Source organism: Nomascus leucogenys, chromosome 5 (assembly GCF_006542625.1).
Source record: "Nomascus leucogenys isolate Asia chromosome 5, Asia_NLE_v1, whole genome shotgun sequence".
NCBI classification, from domain to species: domain Eukaryota; kingdom Metazoa; phylum Chordata; class Mammalia; order Primates; family Hylobatidae; genus Nomascus; species Nomascus leucogenys.
This window is the reverse complement of record NC_044385.1, coordinates 77580522-77607200: the sequence shown is the minus strand read 5'-3', so window position 1 is coordinate 77607200 and position 26679 is coordinate 77580522. Positions and strand designations below refer to the sequence as shown.

Below are 26679 nucleotides of genomic sequence, written 5' to 3'. Positions count from 1 at the left end.
TTTCTGCAACAAAGAAAAACAAATTAACAAACCAGTAGTTGAACCTTCAAGGATTCTGAAAAGCTTCTGGCAAGTTATATTTTTTAGGATATTGGTTCAGCTTCTCTATTTGGGACAAAAATAGCTGGTTTAAAAATACAGAAGGCTTTTCCTTTCACATCAAAGATAGAACTGGTAGTAGTCAGGGAGGTGGAGTGGTTCTGCTCTAAGCTATTGTCTAGGGTTCCAGGTTTCTTCTACTTTGTTCCTCTATCTTTGCTTTTATCTGAATGGTTGATGCTGGTTTCACAGCACATCATACAACTGGATTTCAGCCTGCGGGAAGGAGTAAAGAGTGTAGAAGGCACACAGCTTCCTAATATAAGCATGACCTAAAACATAAATGACAGTTGCAATGAGAGTCCATCAACTAGAATTTGGCCACACTTAGCTGTAAGGCAGAGTGGAAGCTAATCCCTGCTTGGGTGGCTGTGAGTCCAGTTAAAATTTGGGGGGTTTAATTAGTAGAAGGAAGGAGAGACTAGATGTGGAGGGGCAGTTATCAGAAATTAAAGGGGTGGTAAGCTTGAAAGCTTCTTTCCTTTCTAGTGTGACAGCTTGTTCTGAGCTTATCTTGTCCATTTTTGCTTCAGACCTGAAATCAGTTTAGGTTCCATGTATTAGGACATGGTATATGGAAACCATAGCATGGGTTTTAGAAAAGGGTGCATTGCCATTGAGTTAATCATCATTTTCAGGCTTTCTCGGTACAAAGCTAGGAAATATTTTTTTCTGAAAGAGAAAATAGGTCATGAATCCCTACTACTATTTGCATTTCACTTTTAAGGTAGGTATTTAAAATGTTAAAGAATGTGTTTCTGTCATAAAGACCAAAGTTTGATTCCTGGTTCTGCAACTTATTAGAGGTATAATTTTTTTGCTCATTTTGAGTTTCAGTTTTCTCATCTTTACAATGGGAATAATAACTGCATTTCATGGTTGTCATATGATTAAATGAGATAAGTCCTCAGAGATTTTTACTGATTTTATTATTCTCTATCACAATGCAAAAAGGAGAGACCCCTAATTCTTCTTACAGGGGTTAGAGAAGACTTAGAGACACTTGTGCCATCAGGGAAGATTGAATTTTAAATGGGATATGGAGGTTTAGTGAGAAGAAATACCCAGGTAAGGGACCCAGCAGAGGCTGTGATCTGCATTTGTCAAGGCTTGTGCATAGGATTCTATTTTGACTCTTTAAAAAAAAATCTTTTTTCTTATAGTATTTATCATAGTGTGTAATTAAGTAGTAGTTTGTGTGCTTATTTGCTTACTGTCTGACTGCCTTTCTGCCCCACAATGACAAGGAAGGACTATCCTGTCTTTCTTTTTGATTACCATTATACCTCCAGTGCCTGCCACATAATAGTCACACAGTTGATGTTCAGACCCTGAATAAAATTTTGAAGCATTTATAAATATCACAAAATTTCCCATTTGATTATATACATAAATAATTCTGCACTTATTTCAGTGTTACCTACTGAGGGTTACCTACTAGTTGATCTAGTTTCTTCCAAGTCAATAACTTTACTTACTCTGGAGAATTTTGTACACTTAATAGCATTAGTTCGTTATCGATTTTTATTGAAAGAGTAAATGAATAAATTTGCTGGTGTTCCAGTCTGTTTGGATCAGGTTCTGAGCCACAGTATGGATATACTGGTGTGTTGTGAAATGTGTGTCAAGTAATTTATTGTTAACAAGAGTTTAAAGTACTTCAGGTATCCCTTATAATGAAACCACTCTGGTGTTTCCATTTTGTTATGTTGCCTTAAGAGGGAGAGAGCTGCACATACAGGTTGTTCTCCCAAGAATTACCTGTAGTACTCCCATGGGAGAGAGAGAGCTCATGTGTACGCTTGTGAGCCTCAGCACCTCTGTGCTGCATCTTTTGTGTCTGCATGGAAAGATTCAGAATGAGAATTCTCACCTGGATCTTTAGGGAAGTATTCTGAGAAAGGAGGCAGCATGGTACAATATAAGACACTAGATCCTAAGTCAAATGGCATTTGCTTTCTAGAACCTTTTCTTGTTTGGCTACTAAATACATGGCACTCAAATTTTGCATATGCTTATTTTTGTTGTTGTTATTGTCCCCTTTGTTGAGGTATAATTTATATATAATAAAACATAGCAATTTCGAGTGTAAAACTTCATGAATTCTGACAAATGTAAGTCATGTATTTAATACTATGATAATAGTATAAAATATATGTTACTCCAAAGAAATTTTCTCATTCCCCTTTGTAGTTCCTATCACCCTCCCTTGACAACTGATGTGCTTTCCGTCACTATAGTTTTGTCTTCTCTAGAATTTGGAATTATACAGTGGACACAAAAAATTAACTATAAAAGACTACACACTGTATAATACGTGGCTGGCTTCTTTCATTTAGCATAATGCTCTTGAGATTCATTCTTGCTGCATATGTCAGTAGATTGTTTCTTTTTATTGCTGAGCCATATTCCATTGTATGGCTATACTACAGTTTGCTTATCCATTCACCAGAGGGAACATTTGGGTTTTTTGACCATTATGAGTAAGCTACTGTGAACATTGGTATACAAGTCTTTTTATAGACCTATGTTTTATTTCTCTTGGGTGTATACCTACAAGCATAATTGGTGGGTCATATGATAAGTGTATATCTAGCTTTATAAGAAACTGCAATTGTTTACCAAAGTGTTTGTACTATTTTGTATTCCCACCAGGAATGTATGAAAGTCCTAGTTACTCTACATCTTTCCAACACTTGAATTTTTTCAGTTTTTAAAGTTTATTATCTCTTTTTCGTTTTAGTTTGCATTTCCCAAGTAACTAAATATATCGAAAATCTTTTCATGTGTTTCTTTTCTTTTCTTTTTTTTTTTTGAGATGGAGTCTCACTCTGCCACCCAGACTGGAGGGCAATGGCACAATCTCAGCTCACTGCAACCTCTGCCTCCCAGTTTCAAGTGATTCTCCTGCCTCAGCCTCCCGGGTAGCTGGGGTTACAGGTGCCTGCCACCATGCCCAGCTAATTTGTGTATTTTTAGTAGACAGGTTTCACCACGTTGGCCAGGCTGGTCTCGAACTCCTGACCTCAGGTGATCCACCCTTCTCGGTTTCCCAAAGTGCTGGGATTACAGGCGTGAGCCACTGCACCTGGCCCATGTGCTTGCTTGCTTGCTTGCTTATTTATTTATTTATTTATTTATTTATTTATTTATTTTTGAGACAAAGTCTCACTTTGTCACCCAGGCTGGAGTGCAGTGGCACGATCTCGGCTCACTACAACCTCTGCCTCCCGGGTTCAAGCGATTCTCGTGCCTCAGCCTCCCGAGTAGCTAGGATTACGGGCATCCACCACCACACCCAGCTAATTTTTTTATTTTTAGTAGAGACAGGGTTTCACCATGTTGGCCATTCTGGTCTCAAACTCCTGACCTCAGGTGATCCACCTGCCTCGGCCTGCCAGAGTGCTGGGATTACAGGTGTGAGTCATGGTGCCCGGCTCCATGTGCTTATTTTCTATCTGTATCTCTTTGGTGAAGTGAGCATCCTGACCTTGGCTGTTTTTTATTTGGTAGGCTGTCTTATTGCTAATGAGTTATAAGAATTTTTTACATATTCTGGATAGGATACAAGTTCTTTATTAGATATATGTTTTTCAAATACTTTATCCCAGTCTTTTGCTGCTTTTTTATATTTTAGAGTGTCTTTTGAAGAGTAAAGTTTTAAATTTATTTTTTCTTTTTAGTTTGTGTTTTCTGCGTCTTATTTAAGAGATCTTTTCCTAGCCTGAGATACTAAGGATTTTCTCCTGTATTTTCTCCAAGGAGTTTTATAGTTTGTGCCCTTACTTTAAGGGTAATAATTCATTTAGAATTTCTGTGTATGATAGGAGGAAAGTGTTGAGGTTTCTTTTTGACATATGGATAATTAATTGTATCAGCATTTTTATTGGAGAGATTATCATTTCCTCACTGCTGAAGCATCTTTGTTGAGTCAGTTAGCCATGTTTTTGTGTGGCTGTTTCTGGACTTTCTATTCTGTTTTGTTGATACCTGTGTCTTTGGCAGTACAACATGGTCTCAACTACTATGGCTTTATAACAAGTCTTGAAATCATTTAGTTAAGTCTCCAACTTTGTTTTCATCCAAATTGCTTTATTTATTCGAGGTCCTTTGAGTTTACATGTAAATTTAGAATCAGGCTTATTAGTTTTTATAAGAAAGCTTACTGCAATTTTGATTGGAATTACATTGAATCTATAAATCAGTTTGAGGGAAAAATGACACTTTTTACCTTATTAGCTATTCTGATCCATGAGCATGGCATATTTTTCAGATTTAAGTGTTTTATTTTCTCAGCAATATTTGTAGTTTTCAGATGGGAGTTTATACATATGTTAGGTATTTTATATATTTTGATGTTATTATTGATCGGTCTTTTTACTTTCAACTTCTGATTATTTGTTGTTAGTACATAAACAGTTGACTTTTTTGCATCTTTACCTGGTATCCTGTGACCTTTCTAAATTTTCTTGTTACTTAGTAGCTTTTCTAGATTTCTTGAAGCTTTTTACATACAAAATCATCTTGTCTGAATATAGACAGTTACACTTCCTTTCCAAATCTGTTGGCCTTTTATTTCTTTTTCTTGCTTCAATGTACTGGTGAAAGTACTGAGAATGGACATTGTTGTCTTGTCTTGAAATCTAGAAGCTTAACATTAATTTGTTAACATTAACATTTAATTTTAAGGAACACCAATTGTTCCTTAAAATTTAAAAAAAATACTACCTATGATGAATTAGCATTGTAACAAAAAAAATACAAATAATAAATTACCTAACCTATATCAGACAGCACAAATAAAGGCAGTTGACATTGCCAGATTTCTGAGAAAACAGATAAAACTATCAAAGCTATGAGATGGTATTATAACTGTTTCACTGACTATGAAAAGCTGTTACTGAGGAATCAAATATCTGTCCAGAGCCAACATTTAAAAGATAAGTGTTATATTGGCTGGTAGTTTGTAATTGAAATAAGAATATAAAATATTCTAATAGAAAGTGCAAATGAAATACTCAGAGTCTTTAGTATACCTTGAAGTTATACTATTATTATTATTATTATTTGAGACGGATTCTCACTCTGTCACCCAGTCTGGAGTGCAGTGGTGCGATCTCGGCTCACTACAACCTCCGCCTCCTGGGTTCAAGCCTCAGCCTCCCGATTAGCTGGGACTACAGGCATGTGCCACCATGCCTGGCTAATTTTTGTATTTTTAGTAGAGACAGGTTTTCACCATATTGGCCAGGCTGGTCTTGAACTCCAGACCTCAAGCTATCCGCCCAACTCAGCCTCCCAAAGTGCTGTGATTATAGGCGTGAGCCACTGTGCCCAGCTGAAATTATATTTTTCAAACTCAAGGTGCTAAAAAGGTCAAGATCATTAAGCACACATTATAAAATATGACCCTGATGCTCTGCTTAACTTCTAATGGCCAAAAGGAATTTAATTAGTAGACTTAGTCTGGGGAAGGCTTAGACTCAAACTCTGTGATACTCAAATGCTATGGAGCTATGATATGGAAGAAGAAAGGGATATGCAGCTGCCTATATAATTTTATGCTATAGTTGGAAAAATTTCTATGCACATTTAATGTTAAATTTGGGGAAGCAAAGAAATATATTAAATTGATGATACACCTTAGAATTTAAGTTATAGGTTTAGGTTTGTTGGAGGATTAAATAAGATGATTAAAGCAAGGTAACTCATTGAAACCTTGTCACATTATAAGCATTCAGTAAATGATGAATTATCAATCTCTTAACTTGTGTGATTATGGGCAATATTTGGTGTGGCCAAGAGGTCTTTTAAGTTTTTTTCCGTCTCCCTACTTCTTTGAGTTATCAAGAAAGAGATTATTATTTTTTAATACAACCTAGTTTCACAAATAGGGACATATATAACGTACTACAGAAAGTTTCTATTGATGTTTTTGTGCTTGAGGCATTAAGTGCTCTCAGGTACCTGGAAAAATAATGGCTCTCCAAAATGATTCAAAGCTTTTCCTTTATAATTTTTAAGATTCCTTGCCAATGTGCTTTAAATGAACTTTCTGACTTATTAATAAAACTCAGTGACTGGGTGCAGTGGCTCTTGCCTGTAATCCCAGCACTTTGGGACGCCAAGGAGGGTGGATCACCTGAGGTCAGGAGTTCAAGACCAGCTTGGCCAACATAGTGAAACCCCGTCTCTACTAAAAATCTCTACTAAAAATACAAAAAGTTAGCTGGGCATGGTGGCAGGCGCCTGTAATCCCAGCTACTCGGGAGGCTGAGGCAGGAGAATCACTTGAACCTGGGAGGCAGAGGTTGCAGTGAGCCGAGATCGCGCCACTGCACTCCAGCCTGGGCAACAAGAGCGAAACTCCATCTCAAAAAAAAAAAAAACCCACCTCAATAGTTTATTCTAGTCTAAATGTTTTATGGTTGATTCTGAATAATTTGGGCTATTATTTAACAATTATCTGTAGTTATACTTTAGCATTGATAATGTTATTGTACTTTTTTTTTTTTTTTTTTTTTTTTTTGAGACCGAGTCTCACTCTTGCCCAGGCTGGAGTGCAGTGGCACGACCTTGGCTCACTGCAACCTCTGCCTCCCGGGTTCAAGCGATTCTCCAGCCTCACCCTCCCGAGTAGCTGGGATTACAGGCGATTGCCATCATGTCTGGCTAATTTTTGTATTTTTAGTACAGACGAGGTTTTGCTGTGTTGGCCAGACCGGTCTCAAACTCCTGGCCTCAAGTCCCAAAGTACTGGGATTTAGGCATGAACCACTATGCCTGGCCATACCGTACAGAAACACTGTTATGGTGTATGTATGTGTCCATTTGGAACTTAGTTTTGTAGTCTTTTTTTAAAATCATACTTTATTATAGTACCTTGTTATCATTTTGAATATGTTAAATCAACACTATAATAGTTAAGGTAGACAGAACATTAGGACATACCGTATTCTATATTTTTTCATCTGTATTTGGTATCAGTCCCTGGATTTTTGCTTTTATGAGTCTATTTCTTTCATTCCTATTATTTTTGTTATCAGTCATCCTAGTGCTTTTTTAAATGATTGCATTAGCTGTCTAGCTTGTCTTGGCTGCTTTCAGTCTGTCCTGCAGGTTGCAAAATTATTTTAAAGCATACCACTTGAGTGTATTACTCTACTGTTCACAATGTTTCATTGCTTTCCATTGTCCACTAGGTTGCTCAGTGCCCTTCACAACTTAGCCAGTCACATTATTTATTCATCCATCCATTTATTCATTCAGCCATATTTATTAGCTTCTATGAACCAGACAGGATGGAGGAATATGTGCTCTGAGAGCTTACAATGAATTAGATCTGGTCAAGGAGGTCATTGGAGGGCCAAGATCTGAAGAGAGTAGGATTTGTTACTCAAAAAATAGAAAAGAGGATTGTACCAGACAGAGGGACTAGCATGTACAAAGGCTTTCTTTTTTTTTTTTTTTTTTTCTCTCTGAAAGGAGTACATTTTGAGAATGAAGAACTGAAAGAAGGCTAATGTGGCTTAGACACAGGGGTGTCCAATCTTTCGGCTTCCCTGGGGCACATTGGAAGGAAGAACAATTGTCTTGGGCCACACATAAAATACACTAACACTAATGATAGCTGATGAGCTAAAAAAAAAAAAAATCACAAAAAAATCTCATAATGTTTTAAGAAAGTTTACAAATTTGTTTTGGGCTACATTCAAAGCCATCCTGGGCTACATGTAGCCTGTGGACCACGGGTTGGACAAGCTTGGCTTAGAGCATAAAAGAAGAGGGATCGTAGTACAAGATGGAAAAGAAGGTTGGACTTGACCATATAGGGGGCTTCCAGACCATGCTGAGTAATATTATTAATATAAAAGCAATAAGAAGCCATCCAAGGGTTTTATTTAGAGGTAGGGGGTGGAGGAGAGGGAGATAAAAGTAGTTGTTGGACGAGTTAATGGGTGCAGGAAATCAACATGGCACATGGATACATATGTAACAAACCTGCACATTGTGCACATGTACCCTAAAACCCTAAAGTATAATAAAAAAATAAATTAAAAAAAAAAAAAAAAAAAACAAAAGTAGTTGTTGGAGCATTGTTGTTTAGTCTTGACAATAGCTTGGTCAAGGAGGTTGGTGATGGTAGAGGAGTTTCAGTTTCAAGAGATATTTAGGAGGTTAAATCAGTAAAACCTGATGACATACAATACAGTTGGGGGTATAAGAAACAGGGAGGAGGTGATGTAAGAAACAGGGAGGAGGTGGTTATCCATTATTCGATAAATAATGATGCCATTTTACTGGGTTAGGGAATATTGGAAGAGAGGACCATTTTGGGTAGAGGAAAATCTTAAGTTCAGTTTTGAACATGTTTACTTGACATACCCTTTGAGCCATTCAGGAGGGTGTGTCATGAGGTAGAATATTTGGTGCTCAGGAGAGAGAGAGATAGAGGCTCAAAATACAGTTTTTAATATTATTATTTGATTATTGATAGAAATTGAAGCTGTGAGTAGTAGGGTTGAGGGTTGAGACTATACATTGGGCAAGACCTAAGACTGATTCTTGAGGATCTGCAGCACTTACTAGTTAGGTATTGGAGGTTGTGTCTACATTAGGGGTGAGGATGGAAGGCAGGAGCAGCCAGAGGAGAGAAGGAAAACCATGAAAATATTTCAGCATGAAAGCCAAAGGAGGATTCCTTTCAAAAGACTGGGAAGTAGTTTTGAATGCTGCCTGGAAGCCAGATTTGAAAATCTCCAATATTTTAATGACTCAAGGAGAGATCTGCTGCTCTGTAACAAATCATCGCAAAACTTAGTGACTTAAAACAACAGTTTATTATTTCTTAAGAATTGGTGAGTTGGTTACATTAGCCCCAGGCTTATCCAGGACTGGAACGTACAAGATGGTCTTATTTAAATATGTCTGGGGCTTTGGTGCTGCCAGTTTTCTGGGGGACCTTGCTTCTCATCCCTGTGGCTTCTGTCTCCATCATTTAGTAGCATAATTCAAGCTTTTTTACATGGTAGCCAGCTTCCATGGAAGTGGAAATAAAGCTGCTAGGCCTAGTAAGACTTAGACTCTGAATACCTCTGAGTACTTCAGAGTACTGTGCCATCTACCAGAGTAACCAAGCCAAAACAAAACAAAAACCCATTGATGACTTAGTATGAGAGTTGTTTGTGGAAAAAAAAAGTAACAGTAGGGAAATCCAAGAATTGATAGGCTAAGTATAACTCCAAAAGACAGATATATTGAGTGAGAGGACTGGGGAATGAAGAAAATTTCCTAATTATTCCTCTGCATTTTCTTTAAGCTTGCCCTCAACTGGGCTGCTAATTTCCTCAACACTTCCTCTTTCTTTCCTCATGTACTCCTTTTCCCTGGATGTTATTTCTCTATCTCCCTATATTAAAATCCAACCCATCCTTAAAGGATTAAAGGCTTTCTTAAAAATCATTCTCTCCTCTGCACCGTATTCTCCACCAGTTCTGAAGTTTAATTTAGTTTTCATCCCAGTATTTATTATTATGATTTCTTGTCTCCTATGTGTTTGATCATGATCATGAAGTAACTCTTCATTACTCCCTAACTTGCATGAGGTTCTGGATTCTCAGTAAACTTATTATTCTTCACACTTGCTCAGATGCTACTTCCTCTGAGAAGTCTTCCCTGGTTTATCCCCTAATCATTTATTCTTTTGTACTTTATGCATATTTTTATTGTTGTACATATCATAACACATAATTGTTTACTTACATGTTCTTGAAAGTAGAAGATTACAATGTCTAATGTGTTGCCTTTCATTAAATAACTCCTGAGTTACAGCTTGATTTCTGATCCCTCTTCTAATTTTTTTAAAAGGCCCCACATGTTAACAATAAAATGTGTATATTTATCATGACCTAATTATTTCTTTGATACTGTGCTGAGTTCATTGGTACTAGGCCACTGCAGTAAACTATAAAAAAAAGTTATGATTTGGTATATGAAGTTAAAAATTACAAGAAATAATATATGGTCAAGTTTTTTATATCTCTTAATAAAGCAAGAATGAATATATGAGGTTATGTTTCATGTGGGCTTCAGTGGAAGTATGTACATATGTAAATTCTCAGTATGCATCTTATATATTGAGCTGGATGGAGTGTTTGTTATGGTGCCAGCTTATGGAATATGTGTTTTTCCACCCCTTGCTCAAGGTGTCAGGTAGGCTTTGCAGCTCATGTGTTTATATTCTCTATGTATGGGCACATACAAGGGCCATAGAGATGAACTGGTTACACACACAGGGAAAGAATAAGACTTCCAGCTCTTTGAGATAAGACTGGTTCTGTAACTCGTGACTTACATTAGCATGGAAACTTTGTATCTATGTGTGTATGTGTGTTGGGGTGGAGGGAGCACAGTTTTTTTTTTTTTTTTTTTAGTTTTTGCTTGTTTGTTTTGTGATGGAGTCTCCCTCTGTCACTCAGTCGACAGGAGTGCAGTGGTACTATCATGACTCACTGCAACCTCAACCTCCTGGGCTCAAGCTATCCCCCTGCTGCAGCCTCCCAAGTAGCTGGGACTGCAGGTGTGCATCACCACGCCTGGGTTGTCTGTGTGTGTGTGTGTGTGTGTGCGCGCGCGTGCGCGTGTGTGTATTTGTAGAGATAGGATCTCACTGTGTTGCCCAGGCTGGTCTCGAACTCCCGGCCTCATGCAGTCCTCCCTGCCTCAGCCTCCCAAAGTGCTAGGATGACAGGTGTGAACCACCACATTTGGCTAGGAGCACAATTTTTATTGGCAGGACACTGAGAGGTGCTTGTGATCTGATTATAACTCTAGCTTTGCATGTCTTTTACTTTGCTTAGACCGCATGAGTGGAATCTTCATTTATTATTTCGTATGACAAATACTGTGGGGGAAACAAAAGAATCAGATCCTTTTCCTTTCCCTTTTCCAAACTGGTGGGATAGGCTGTGAAGTAAATAGGTCATTAAAACTTAAGTGGGAAGCATGGTTATGAGAGTACATATAATTTGAATTACTTTGGTAATAGAACCAGTTGGCAGAACTTCCAAGTTCAAGAAAGGGGTTATCTTTTTCTTTTCTTTTCTTTTCTTTTTTTTGAGATGGAGTCTCATTCTGTCCCCCAGGCTGGAGTGCAGTGGTGCGATCTGGGCTCACTGCAACCTCCGCCTCCTGGGTTCAAGCGATTCTCCTGCCTGAGCCTTCTGAGCAGCTGGGACTACAGGCACATGCCACCACGCCTGGATAATTTTTTGTATTTTTAGTAGAGACGGAGTTTCATTGTGTTAGCCAGCATGGTCTCGATCTGCTGACCTCGTGATCCGTGACCTTGGGCTCCCAAAGTGCTGGGATTGCAGGTGCGAGCCACCATGCCCAGCTAAGGGGAAATCTTGTGTTGGTACAGATCAGTCCTGACTCATGGTGGGCTCAGGTTTGATCCTCATCCAGCCAATTAGGTTGTATGCTAGGAGACATCTGTTTAGATTCCTGAGTTGAAGATGTTTTAAAAATAAACTTCTTTTATCTTTTTTTACTGTTTGTTGGTTTCAATTTTTTACATTCTACAGTTTAAAAAATAAGTAATAATGTATGAGAATTTTGGTTATCTGAGGTTTTATAATAGCTTTTCTTACAGTGAGCTAACTAAAATGTAATCTCAAATCTTGTTTATTCAGCATAATTTATCTACATTAAATCCTGAAATTGTGCTATGTTTATGGTAGGTGCTCCATGAATAACTAAATAATTAAGATTTAAGTTGAGCTTTAGTCTAATTTTAGCAAAGTCACAAATAAAGAGGAAATTGCACTTTTATAAGTACATAAAATTTGAGCATACTTGGTGATAACTGTCACCTGCCTAATCTGCCATTTGTTTTTCAGACCAATGGAGAAGTAGGTTTTATTCCTTTTTTTTTTGGTAAGAAGTTGAAGACGGACTCAAAGGTGAAGGGGCAGTAAGGTCTCCAAGGGAAACTAGGAAAAATAGGACCGTCTTCCCAAATTTAAATTGAAGTTGCATTTCTTTTTCTGTTGGCTATGAAGATGATGACATAAGATATTTGGGTTGGCGATACTACTAAAATTAATCATTTAAAATAACAATATGGAAAACCTCACTTGTATTCAAGCAAAAAATAAACTGAATGTAAACAATAATTTTCTCTGCTTATTAGTCCATTAGACTGAAACTTTGCCTAGTATAATTTTATAAGATTCCAATAAAGGCCCACAATATCATGGTTATGGGAAAATTACTATATTATTGAATCACACATGGTTTATTCAGTTCTTAAAATTGCAGTCCTCCCTCCCTAGATGTTCCAGACTTGATGATATAGCATGGGTTACTTAAGTGTGTTCTCCAAACAGATGTCTCCTAACATACAATCTTATATTACAGTTCACCTCTGAAAAGGGGATAATAATAGTATCTATCCCATTTGCTTGTTGTAAATATTGTATGTAAAGCTCATGGAATGGTGCTTGGCACATAGTAAGTGTTCAGAATATGCTAGCTATTGTTGTTTATTGTTATTGCCCATGTTTTAAGAAATGGAAGGGAAAAGCAAGAGGGAGAAAAATATATTGCCACTCTTCTGTATGACAAGTAACTAGGGGAAAAGCATAGGACTGTGCATTATAAAAATAACCTACAGTGTTTATAAGATGTATTAATTAAGGACTTAAAATCACTAGATTGATACAGAAATTAATTTAAAATTTTTTTCTAAAAGTAGTTATTTTTATAATTAAGGTTTTCTTTTTTCATTGAATACAATTAGTTTTTTAATATTAGTAATTCAACATTTGATTTTTTAAAAATGCAAATTATATTTCCACTCCTGGTTAGGCAGTATAATACAGTGTTTAAGAGCACAGTGTTTAAGAGCCAGCCTTAGCTGGGTTTGAATTCTGTCTCCTCACCACTTACTGTGTACCTTCTGACAAGTCCTGAAGCTCTCTGTTTGTCGTTTGTAAGTGAGGATTATAATAGTGCCTATCTCACGCATTTATTTTGTGGGTTAAATGAATTAATATATATAAAGGATTTAGCATAACTTGTGGCATCTAATAGTAACCACTATAAAAGTATTATTGTTATTAATGGCTAGTTTTTTTAAAGCATCATTAGTTCAGACACTTCCATTTGAATACTCATACTAGAGTTTCTTGGGATTAAGTCTCAGAAAACAGCTCTTATGAAACTCTTATCCCATCCAGTGTTCAGAAATAAAAATCCTATTAAATATCTTGTTAGCTAGTACTGTGATTCTCAGTTTTCTTCTTTCCATTAAATACAGCTCTGAAACAGATTCCTTCAGGAACGTGATCCTTCTGTTTAGAACTCTTAAAGTACTGGGTGTATTTTATTATTTATCTTTAAATCCTCAGAGCCTAAACATACCTAGTATTTGGTAGGTACATTAAAAATGATGAGTGAATGCATGTATAGTTTTCAGGAAGTAGTCTACCTTCTTGCAGTGTATTTTAATGGCTGTTCAAGAATAACTCTTTGTTAGGGGTCCTTACAAATGTCTGAGCTTTGGAGTTAGTAATTACTGTACTTAATCTTTCTCTTGTTGAATTGAGGCATATAGGAAGTTTTCTTGTCTTTGGTTTTGTATAAAATAATGATATTATTGTAAAAGAGGTATGGATAACTACTTGAATAATTTACTGGTTTTTGACAATTATCTTCATATTAATATGTTTCGGTACTTTGGATAAGAATAAGGAATATAAAAGTTTCTGCCATATTTGACTTGTTCTTTTTGTTTTGGATTTTAAAAAATTTAATAAATGAAACAGAACATTGCAGATTGATAGTGTGTAGTCTCCCTTGTTCCCCTCTTTCCTCCCTCTTTCCCTTCCCGTAATCAACAATTGCAAATTTGATTTATAGTCATTTAGTCCACATTTTCTTATTTTTACTACACATATCTAAAACTATTCTAAACATTGTTTACTTTTAACAATGTGTAGGGATGCTATTCTGTGCATCATTTTGCATCTTGCCTTTTTTCCTTCCACGTAATATTGTTTTTGGCACAGGAATAGACTACCACGTGTACAGTCACCCGATATAAGAAAGAGGTGACATTCTAGTGCAGCATAGAAAGGATGGCCTGTATCAATTGGATATCCATTTGGGAAAAAAAATGTATCTTTGCCCCTATTTTGGACCATACTCCAAACTCAATTTCAGATGTATTTCAGGTTTGATTTTAAGTGGGAAAATAATAAGCTTTTAGAAGAAAACATGGGAGAGCATCTTCATTATCTATGAGGAAACAAAAAGCACTAACTGTGAAAGGAAAAATCTATTAAGATAAATTCTGTTTATCAAAAGATACCACTAAAATAATGCAAGAGGTAACAGAGTAGAAGATATTTGCAATACTATAATGTATCCAATAAAGCAGCGGTCCCCAACCTTTTTGGCACCAGGGACTGGTTTCCTGGAAGAAAGACAGTTCTTCTGTGGACATGGGTGGGTATGGTTTTGGAATGAAACTGTTCCACCTCAGATTATCAGGCATTAGTTAGATTCTCAAATAAGGAGCGCACAACCTAGATTCCTTGCATGTGCGGTTCACAATAGGGTTCATGCTCCTATGAGAATCTAATGCCACTGCTGATCTGACAGGAGGTGGAGCTCAGGCAGTAATGCTTGCTTGCCCACTGGTCACTTCCTGCTGTGCAGCCCCATTCCTAACAGGCCAGAGACTTGGGGATCCCTGCAATAAAAGACATCTGGAATAGATTAACAATCCTCCAAATCAATAAGAGAAAGCTAGACAACCCAATTAAAAATAATAAGCAGAAGACTTTAATAGTTACTTCACAAAAGAGCACATTGAAATGGCCAATAAGCATATGAAAAGGTATTCCACTTCCATAAACATTAGGGAAATTAAAACCCCACTACACACATACACACACACACACACACACACCCACACACACACACCCCCAAAATGGCTAACATGAAAAAGACAGCCAAAACTAAGTGTTGATGAAGGAGATATAGAGCAACTGGTTCTGTTATACACTGCTAGTAGGAGTATAAATTGGTATAACCACTTTGGAAAACTGGCAGTATGTGATGAAAGTAAACATATTCATATCCAGCAGTTCCACAACTAGGTATATACTCAACAGAAATGCATACATATATTTTCCGCAAAGACATGTACTGTAATTTCCTACTTACACTATTCATAATATACCCAAACAATTCAAAAGGATAATTATGGAGTTTGAGACCAGCCTGGTGAAGATCCCTTCTCTACAAAATATTAAAAAGTGAGTTGAGTGTGGTGGCACGTGCCTGTAGTCCTACCTACTTGGGAGGCTGAGGCAGGAAGATCTCTTGAGTCTAGGAGTTCGAGGGTGCAGTGAACTATGACCATGTGACTGCATTCCAGCCTGGGTGACAGAACAAGAGCTTGTCTCTAAAAAATAAAAATAAATTAATTATGGTATACAGATAAACAATTTGGCAATAGGAATGAACGATCTACCATTCTATGTAGCAGTATAGGTGATTCTCACCTTTACAATGATGAAAGAAGCCATAAACCAAAGAGACAATACTCCATTTTTATGAAGTTCAAAATCAGGCAAAACTAGTCAGTTGGGGAGGGGCATAAGTTAGTAAAGTTATCTTTCTTGATACAAACTTTAGTTACACAAAGGCATTCAACTTGTGAAAATTTGTTAAGCTGTGCTTTCTGGATATATGTTCTTGTATGTATGTATGTTATATTATCCAAAAAACATTGTTTTGAGATCTATCCATGTTGGATGTTAAGAGTTCTAGTTTATTCATTTCAGATGTGGTGTGTGAACAGACTGCAGCTTATTTATTGATTCCCTTATTGGACTTCTAAATTGTTTCTAGTTTTCCTCTGTTTCAAATAATGCTGTAGTCAATTGCTTTTTTTTTTTTTTTTTAACATCTTATACAAATAATATGAGAGTTCTTCTAGGAGTTGGCATTGTTGAGTTTTAGGATATGCTCATGTTTAGCTTTATCAGATACTATCAAATTGTTCTCCAAACGGTAGTATAATTATAGGCTCACCAGAAGTGTTGGAGAGTTCCTATTGCTTTATATTCTTGTCATCACTTGGTATTGTCAAATTTAAAAAATTTTTGCTAATCTTATTGTGAAATGATATCTCATCAATATTTTAATTTGTGTTATCTGTTAACTAGTGTATTTGATCATCTTTCTACATGTTTATAGGTCATATGAATTTCCTTTTAGGTATCCTTATCTATTGCCCATTTTTTGCTTTTGGGAATTGTCTATTTTTATTGCATATTTTTCTAGTGACTAACTTTATATTTTTCTTCATTTATGTGCAATTTTCCTTGATTCTCAAAGTCCATATATTCAGGAAGACCTCCCCACCCCCTTTGATTTTTAAGACATTACTGGAATTTCACCTGTAAACTTTAAACCTGGAGTAAGTCAGTCCTCCTGAGATTTTTCCTTCAGATTTTAATCTTTTTCCTGTTTCTGTTTGCCTGCCATTACTCCTTATTTTACTAATTTAAACTGTAGCGGATTTTCCCCTTTTTTGGTTTTGAGCGGTTGGTGGTGATTTGGGGAGGGAGAAATGAGAAGCAATAGAAAAATAAATAAAAATTTGCCTGAAGTTTATAAAATTGATATAGCTATGTGTAAAATGCTTAGAATATGCTTGTGAACCTTGCTGGTTTTTTTTTTAATATATATTTGAAATTCATTCTAGATTCAGCCTTGTACAGCCAAAGGCCATTTATTTCATTTTACATTGTCTGCGTTGCAGATGCTCGTCATTACATGATTAGTTTGTGTGTGTGGGTGTGTGTGTGTGTGTGTGTGTGTGTGTGTCTGTGCGTGTGTTCCACGCAGTGGCTGTTTCCCCCCACATTCTCAAGACAATTCCATGTATCCATTATTCTGCAAAGCAACTGCATTAACAGTTGAAACTTCACCCAGCACCACTGGTGCTTTGACATTTCTGTGATATTAGAGAGAAAATGACCAAGCACTTGGTAGCTGTGTTTCCCAAATACTTTAAAGGTGGTTGGTTGGTCTGGGGTAAAAGGAGATGATGTAAATAGTGCTTGCTTATTTATCTTCTGTCAGGGTGTGGTAATAGCAGTAAGGGCCTGGAGTTCCTGAGCTGTTTACAATGTCACAGAGCCTGTGAGGCTGGAAAACCTTCCTCGAGAATATCCTGGCCCAGATTTCTTCAGCATTCCTTCTCTGTTGCTTCTGCCTTCTGCCTTACGTGCCAGAGAAAGAACTCATGACTTCTGTCCAGAGTCACAAAATCTTGGCTGATCTTGATGAAGGAGTCTTGCAGCATATTCTCATGGCATGAATGTTTTGAAGAGAGGTGCCAGTATAACATAGCTTCACTAGGAAAACTCTTCCTAGAATAGAATTGGATTTCTTTTTTTAATGGTTTGATGTAAGTCAATGAAGAAACTTGAGTCTATTTTAGTGTGGAATGACTTCAACTCCCATCAAGTTTGGAAGTCTTCTATGTGTGAGATTTAGAAAGGCTGTACACAATACAATTAGGTCTTGCTTTGTGAAGAAATTAGTATAAAAAAATGACAATTTAGAAATGATCATTTAAAAGCATGTTCTGTATAAAAATATACTCCAGTATTTGTAGAAAAAAGCCCTAAACTGAGTCTTGACTTTATTTTTTAAAAATTTGTAAATGGTAAGGATTTTTGTTTTCCTAAGCACCATATACTTAAATACCATTATCACACTTAAAAGATTATTAACAATTCCAGTAATATAATCTCGAAATTTCCTGATTGTCTCAAAAATCTTTGGTTTTGCCTCTTGTATAACAGTTTTAACTCCTCGGATTCCCTTCCCTTTGCTTTTTTATGCCACTGATTTATTGGAGAAACCAGGTCATTTATCCTGTATAATGTTCCACATTCTGGATTTGACTGATTGCTTGCTTGTGCTGGTGTTTAACTTGATCCTATATCCCCACTATTCCCTGCAAACTGGTAGTTAGAACTGAAGGCTTGATTCAATTCAGGTCGAATCTTTTCTTTCTTCCTCTTTTTTTTTTTTTTTTTTGGTAAGAATCCTTTATAGTTGATGTTGTGTTATTGCATCATATCATGAGAAACATAGTGTCTGGTCATCCTCATTGAGTGACACTGAGATGAATATGTGGATTCTGTTTGTACACTGTTACTCTGTTGGTATAGAAGGGCCCATTATAGTCATTTAAAACTTTTTAAGATGCTTAAGAATCTCAGAAAAGATTCTAACTTAGCAGGTCTAAGGGAAGAAACATCTATTATTAATAAAACATGCAACACATACAAAACCCCCCAAACCTCTCTACATTTACTCAGATGTGGTAAGAATCACTACATTTAAAATGTAATTAGAGTGACAAAAATGTACTCTTCTACAAATGCTTTGAGATTGTTTATCTTGTATAAAATCAAGCATATTTTAAAATGTTAAGAGCTGTGAAGATGTTTGAGATTGCTGTGGTGTAATAAAAAAGTACTGACTCTGGACACAGGAGGCCAAATCATTTTTATGAGGTCTATTTTTTTTACATTTAGAAAATAATAAGACCGGGCACGGTGGCTCACACCTGTAATCCAGCACTTTGAGAGGCCGAGGCGTGTGGGTCACCTGAGATCAGGAGTTTGAGACCAGCCTGGCCAACATGGCAAAACTCTGTCTCTACTAAAAATACAAAAATTAGCTGGCCGTGGTGTTACGTACCTGTAATCTCAGCTACTCAGGAGGCTGAGGCAGGAGAATCGCTTGAACCTGGGAGGCAGAGGTTGCAATGAGCCAAGATCGTGCCTCTGCATTCCAACCTCAAAAAGAAAAGAAAAGAATAACGTATCTATCACAGGGTTATTTTAATGATTAAATGAAATGATTTATTTGGAAGCAATTCAGCACCCAGTAATTAATTGAGTCTAAATCTGAAATTCATTCCAACAATACAGATTTTTTTCAGTCTGTATCTTCAAAGTAAGTTTAAGAAAATTAAACTAACAGTATCATATGCTGTTTTAGCTATGTTTGAACAAGTAAGCTTTTATATTTGAGCTTGTTTTTCAAGTGATAGGAGAGTTGATGCAGTTCTAACATAAGTGTAATTAAAGTAGGCTTTTTGGAAAAATAGCCTGTGGAATTCTTATTACTGTTTTTCCCCCCTACTTTCAGCTTCATTTACCTCTTAATTCTCCTTTGCCTGGAAGTGAATTGACCAAGGAACCTTTTCGTTGGGATCAGAGACTCTTTGCATTAGTGTTGCGGTTGCCTGGCACCATGTCAGTAGAATCAGAACAGTTGACAGGTGTGCCTTTAGATGACTCTGCAATCACACCAATGTGTGAAGTGACAGGCGGTAAGTTTTTTGCTGGCAGTAATTCGGTAACTTAAAGCAGATTTTATCTGAATGTTTTAAAAGTGTACATTCAAAAACTCCATGTTTGTTTTTATTTAACAAGTTAGTATTAGGAATTAATAGGCATATATGCTTTTAACAGTACATTTATTGATAATGGTCTATGATCTTCATTTGAATAGAATGTGGGTTACTCCTGGACATAACAAGGAACGGTAATATTTTTTCTACTTGTATAGAAAATGCTAGTATTTGAAGTTGTTAAACTAATATTCTTATCTACAAAGATTGCCAATGATTTAGAAGTACCATAGCATTATTTTTTGCAAAAAATGTTTTGAGAATCATCTCTGTATATTGGATGAGATATGCTTGGTTAAGTGCAATTTTTCCCAGAGGCAAAGAGATTGATAGATTAAAGGAAACAGGTAGTGAGGTCTTATCCAGCTTCTGTTTCACTTATACATCAGATTAGATAGGTACTATGCTTAGGGAAATCTTGAAATACAATATGTAATCAACTCAGAACTCATTTAATATAGAATTGTCTAACAGGTGGATTAATTTCATATAGGTATGTATTGTGTGCCTACTGTGTACCAAGTATTGTTCCATGCTTTTGGCTTTCAGTAGTCAGTAAGACAGACACGGCGTTTTTGCTTTCATGGAGCATTTCAGTTCTCACCTGAGAATTTTATTAAAATAATTTTAATATCAAATTCTGTATTTGATATTAAAATGTGCAAGTCTAGCATTCCACTATTTTACTTAAGATAAGGGCCTGTGACATAATCTGCAGACACAGTTGGTGCTCTAATTAAATTCGTCATAGCCAGCTACATAAGAGAAAATGTAAGTTCTAATTAACATTTTAGGTACATTTTTTCTGAAATTCTATGGATTTTGGAAATCTGCAAAATTCACAGACAAAAAGGGATTAACCTTACACAATTGTGTGAAATAGATAGAAAACTGTTATTCATGTCATTAAATGCTTTCATTTTATAGAAATGCTTTTTGTGAACTTTTGTAATGTCTTCACAATTTAATTAACAAAGGGTAAAAAAGGCATATATGTAATTTTTTTTAGGGACGACCTGTCATCTAAATTTGAAAATTAACTAACAATTCTCTTTACATAGATAATATTTTTCGGTGACAGTCGTATTTTTTTCTGTGGGAGGGTGCACATTTATATTCATGAAATTTTAGTTTCCAGCTTTGAACTGGCACCCTTGTTAAAAATTCTGATTTTTTTTTTTTTTTTTTTTTTTTTTTTTTAACTCTGGGGATTTTACTTAACAGGTTCTGAAAGGTTTGGAGGCTATAACATTCTCACACTGGAAATTCCTTACTAGGAATTACTTAGTTTGAACTTAGAATTATGATGAACTTTTGGGACTTAAATATACTATAACTTTTGTCACTAGGATCAGGAATATTCAGAGTGTGAAGTCAAGTGAGTGGTATAATCAGAGTCTGAAAAGAACCATGAGACATCATGTAGCAGTCTTGCCTTTAGGCAGTAATATATTGAAGCTACTTTGCTTATTCTTTGAAAGGAACATCTCTAGAGGAAAAGTTCCCAAGTCATCCTTGGTGATATCTTTCAATGATGCAGAAATCTTAGTCAAGAAATTAGGAAGTCTTCCCTAAATATACATTCTAAATCCTTCCTGGTGTAGTAGTTTGTTTGCTCCTTTTCATGCTCTTACTAGCAATAAGGGTAAGCCGCTCAAATGTCACTCACCTTTTCATATCTCTGAATAATGTGTCTTCTTTCTTTTTTAATTTAAAGGATGTTCACTAAAGAAAGTTTTGGGGAACACCAGAAAGGTAGAAAGAACAAAAAAGATAATACCCACTGGTATTGCACTATCCGAATATGTAATCACTGCTAACAATTCCTGTGCATTTTTAAAACCTAAGGTTGGCCGGGTGCGGTGGCTCACGCCTGTAATCCTAGCACTTTCGAAGGCCAAGGCAGGTGGATTACCTGAGGTCAGGAGTTTGAGACCAGCCTGGCCAACATGGTGAAACCCCATCTCTACTAAAAATACAAAAATTAGCTGGGCATGGTGGCACACGCCTGTAATCCCAGCTGTTTGGGAGGCTGAGGCAGGAGAATTGCTTGAGCCCAGGAGGTGGAAGTTGCAGTGAGCTGAGATCGTACCACTGCACTCCAACCTGGCTGACAGAGAGAGACTCTGTCTCACAAAAAAAAAAAAAAAAAAAAAAAAATTTAAAGTAGTTGTTTATGTGTGTATTTGTGTACATTTATTTTTCCCATTATGGAGTAATTCATGTTCACTAAGGAAATGTTGGAAAAAATTCATCTGTATTGCCAAAATAATAATATATTTCTTTCAATGTATTTTTGTAATTGCATAATTGTAGTCATTGTAAGCATTTTCCTTTTGATACCAGGTAATTAATGAGTGTCCACTGTATGCCAAATAACTGTTACTGGGTGTTGGGAGTACAGCAGGAACAATAGAAAGCTTACATCTTTGTACTGAGTGACAGATAATAATCATGTAAAATAAATAAATGATATTTTATAGTAGTACTGCCTACTACTATTGTAGTAGATAGTAGGGTGCTACCTACTATGAAGACAAAACAGTAAGGGAATAGAGACTAACTTGAGGCAGAGAAAGAATATTCTACCTAAGTTTTCATCTGAGGAGGTAACATTTGAGCAGAGACCTGAATAATGGAGTTAATTACACAAATATCTAGGCAGAGGAAATGGCAAGGAAAGGGACATGCTCTCTATATATTTGGGAGCAACAGGAAGGCTGGCATGGCTGGAGCTTACATCGGGAGGAATAGAGTAATAGCTAGGTTTAGAGAGGTAGGCAGGGGCCAAATATCAAATGGCTCTTTAGGCTACAATAAATATTTTTTTATTTTCCAAGTATGATGGGAAGCCTTTTGAAGGCTTTTTATAGGAGGTGACATCTGATTTCTATTTCTGAAGTATCACTTCACCTGTTAGATGAGAATACAGAGTGGCAAGAATGAAAGCAGGAAGACTAGTAGTAGTACTTTGTTCTAGAATGCTAGCTTTGGAGGTCGTGAGAGGTGGCTTAATGCAAAAGAGAACCAAGGATGAGGACAATAAGGGAAGAAGCAATCCAGGATGGTTCCCAGATGATTCAGTTGATCTGAACCACTAGAGATGGATGGCTGTGCCAAGGACTGAGATGGTACACTGGGGAGAAGCAGATTTAGGGGAGGTGCAAGGATGATAGCAGATTTTAAAATGTGTAATAGACATGTTGTTGAATATATCAAGAATTTTTAAAGTATTTTATAAAAATTATAGATATTTCTAGATTAAATACATTTAACTTTCTTAGCTTCTGTAAGGACTATTGACCAACTTAGAAATGTTGATTTGCTTCTCTATTTGACAAAGATGCTAATACTGCCTTTAGATTCACTATATTTAGTTTGACTTTTTTGTGGACTCAAAATAACCCAAAGTGAGACAGCTTCTTGACTTGAAGGTGTGTGCTAATAAAACTTTTTTCACAAATACAGGTAGTGATCCTAGAAACTTTATGCATTAGCACAAAGTGTTGTATATCCCAAGGAGTAAGTTTTGACATAGACAGTAAGTACGCATGAGGAACATTATTAGGATATAGGCTCACTTTGTAAAGAAAGCAAAATTTGCTATTTCTGTCTAACTTTTAAAATAATTAATAGATTTTTATTTGCCAGATGACTCATTTATTCTTTTTTCTAACTTTTGTAAAATATACTGATTAGTAATTTTATTTCGTATTAAGATTGATTTGCTTATGTTTTCTTAATTGATGACACAACTTAGGAGAGCAGAGATAATTGTCGTAGTTTATATACTTTAAAATTTTTGCTTTTTAATGACATCTTAGGAATATGCTTAAATTTCATGAAATAAGATACTCAGCCTTTATGTAAAATTCTAATATTTTTGCATGTAAAGATGGTTAGCCTTTTTATGGATTGCTTTTTGTATATACTTAAATTGACTTAGAAGAAAATTTAAATTTACCAGTTCTTTCAAATAAGCATGACTTCATATAGATGCTCTATTTTAAGTACTGATTTCAAATTAACAGGATTTCCAAGAGACAAAGGATATCCAGAATAGTTTCTGATACACTGTAAGGGTTTGAACTGTAACTCTATCACTATACTAACTTGGAAAAGTTAGTTAGCCTCTCTGTGCCTTAGTGTTCTCATTTGTAAAATGGAGAAAATAACCCATACAATTGTTGCTGAGATTAAAGAAATTAATATCATAAAATGATTGGAACACTGCCAGGCACGTAGATACTCAGTAATTGGTAGATATTTGTTAAGGTTATAATCGTCATTATTTTATACAGTTAAGTTGTTATATTTATTTTTTCTAAGTGAAGCTGACTTTGAGGATTTGAGTCACCATTGTCTATAATGTTCTCTTTTCTGAGTAGCCTTTAACAAACCACATTAAGTGTAAGTTGATATGAGTAATTTGATGTGTCAAATGTAAGGATGTAGCTTGTGTTGTGAAATAATTGGTTGAATGTGTAAAAGAGTAGGGCTTCATATTGAGCTTATTACAAATAATATTGCAAAATATTTGGCCAAAGATTGAGTTTTAGCTGTCAAGGTTTTTAGTGTTGGTCTGGATCAGAACTGTATAATAGAAATCTGATTCAAATTTCATATGTAATTAAAAATTTCATAGTAGCCACTTTAAAAATTAAAAATAGATGAAATTCTAATAATATATTTTATTTAAATCAGTATATCCATAATATTACTTCAGTATGAGATTGATATTTGAAAATTACTAATGAGATGTTTTATATTTTTTCATACTAAGTCAACAAAATCAGGTGTATATTTTGCACTTACTATACATTTCAATTCAGACTAGCTATATTTCAAGTTCTCAATAGCTACATGTGTCTAGTATATAAAGTATTGTATAGCAAAGGTCTAGATATTTTTGTTGAAAATTCCTCTTTAAAAGATCTTTTCACTGGTATCTTTTTAAAAAAATCACTAATATTTAATGTTTCCGAACCAAAAGTAGTATAGGTTAAAACGTACAAAAGGGGAATTCACGTAACACAGGTAATTCCCAAGTATTTACGTAAGCTAAGTGAAATTCAGAAAAGCACATGCTGCCATCTGTATATTAAAATGCAAATATTTAAAATGATTAAAAACTGCCAGTAAACTAGTTAAGTAGTTATTACATGTCTACTGTGTGCACAGTAAATCTTAGTGATAATACTTTTGTTAAGCAGGAATAAGATTTTGGGGAGACAGTTACTAGATGTGTGTGTGTGTATATGTGTTAAAGATAAATTATATTGCATAACAGTTGGAGATAGTGTTTTTTATATATATGTTTTAAAAAAACATAAAATATGTGACTTGTTTTCATTGTGTTTTGTTCAGACCAAGAATTCTATGTTCCAAATACCTATAATTAGAAGAAAAAATTTACATACTCTCACAAAATGGGATTGTTGGTTGGTTGGAAATAATTATTTTTGTGCATTCTTTCATAAGATAATGAAATCAGTCAACTTTTACCATTGAACTTTTGTTAATTAGTACTGTCATAAACCCCACAGTTGTTTTTTTCTTGCTAAAGGTAGGAATTCTTGCAACTAACTAGTTTACTATATTCTTCCTTTTTTTTTTTTTTTAAATCTCAGGCCGTTCATATTCTGTGTGTTCTCCAAGAATGCTTAATCAGTGTCTGGAGTCCTTGGTGCAGAAAGTACAAAGTGGGGTGGTAATAAACTTTGAAAAAGCAGGACCAGATCCTTCCCCTGTAGAAGGTATTGTTGCACTTTTTTTTTAGACATTGAAAACTTTCTTTATTGTTTATTCAACTAGAACTGTAAACTTACTGTGATTCGGCCTTAAGATAGGCAAGGCCAAATTATTAAGACAGAAAGGCTGTTGGTAAAGAGGGAAGATTAAATAGGAAAGTCAAGGTAAACTAATGGTAGTCTAGTAGCATCACCTTTTTGTATTAATGATTGTCTATTGCCTGACATTTTGATGAGTCAAAAGCCTTTTAAAGGATTTATAGAAAAGCAACTTTATAATTTCTTTGTAGTATTATACAACTCCCTCTCAACATATATATGCTTCTCCTATGCCCTTTAATTCCCAAAGTGTTTAATCCTAGATGTTTAACTCCTTAGCTACTTTTGTACCAAGGATCAAACTGATTGAAACTAAATGGTTTATGTGGGTCAAAAATGAGGAACCAGGCTTTGCCATTAAGCTTGATTCTTCTAACTCTAGCTGAGTCCCACCTGGCTTTTTCTTGGCTTCTGTAATCATGAACTATTTCCAATAGCCAGTGGATATAAGGAGTTATAATAGAACCAATGGATGGTTTATAGTTGAGACCGTCTGCATTGTATGTTACGTATTTCAAGATTTAGAGAGTCATTGCTGGGCACAGTGGCTCACACCTCTAATCCCAGCACTTTGGGAGGCTGAGGCAGGTGGATCACCTGAGGTTGGGAATTTGAGACCAGCCTGACCAACATGGAGAAACTCCGTGTCTACTAAAATACAAAATTAGCCAGGCATGGTGGCGCATGCCTATGCTCCCAGCTACTCGGGAGGTGGAGGTTGCGGTGAGTGGAGATCGCGCCATTGCACTCCAGCCTGGGCAACAAGAGTGAAACTCCGTCTCAAAAAAGAAAAAGAAAAAGAAAAAAAACAACAACAAAAAACACAGACACACAAAGATTTAGAGTCATTTAATGATAATTGGCAGAGGTGGTCCACTAAAGTAGGTACCTGGGAGAAGAGAAGGATCGTAGAGATGAAAGAATGGGGGTACTGAGAGGGTACTATAGGGAAGGAATGGGTGATAACAATAAGTTGTGTCATGTCTGCTCTAACGAAACCAAACTTAAAAAAAATTAATTGTTACAATGTATTTATTTTTAAATTATTTTAATGCTTTGTTTAGAGTTTCGTACTAGTAAATGTTTACTGAATTGTTGAAGATAGTTGCTGTTTTGCTAAAGTTATTTTAGATTAAAGGTAGGTGCTTTGGTCTAGATTTGCTTATTAAGTTTTTTTTTTTTAGGCTTCAGTTAAAATGATTTCTAAGAAATACT

The 26679-nt window shown here is 35.7% G+C and overlaps 1 protein-coding gene across 6 annotated transcripts in view; it reads left to right on the top strand.

Annotated features, from left to right (window-relative positions):
• Nucleotides 1-26679, top strand: part of INTS6 (integrator complex subunit 6) — a 108650-nt gene that overhangs the window by 38615 nt on the left and 43356 nt on the right. For all 6 annotated transcript variants that reach the window (XR_004030181.1, XR_004030180.1, XM_030813429.1 and 3 more), the window contains 2 exons: nucleotides 19351-19534; nucleotides 25246-25371. Coding sequence is in view for 4 of the 6 variants with exons in the window: in XM_030813429.1 (XP_030669289.1) it covers nucleotides 19351-19534; nucleotides 25246-25371 (310 nt within the window). In the remaining 2 variants the exon portion in view is untranslated. The remainder of the gene's footprint in view (nucleotides 1-19350; nucleotides 19535-25245; nucleotides 25372-26679) is intronic.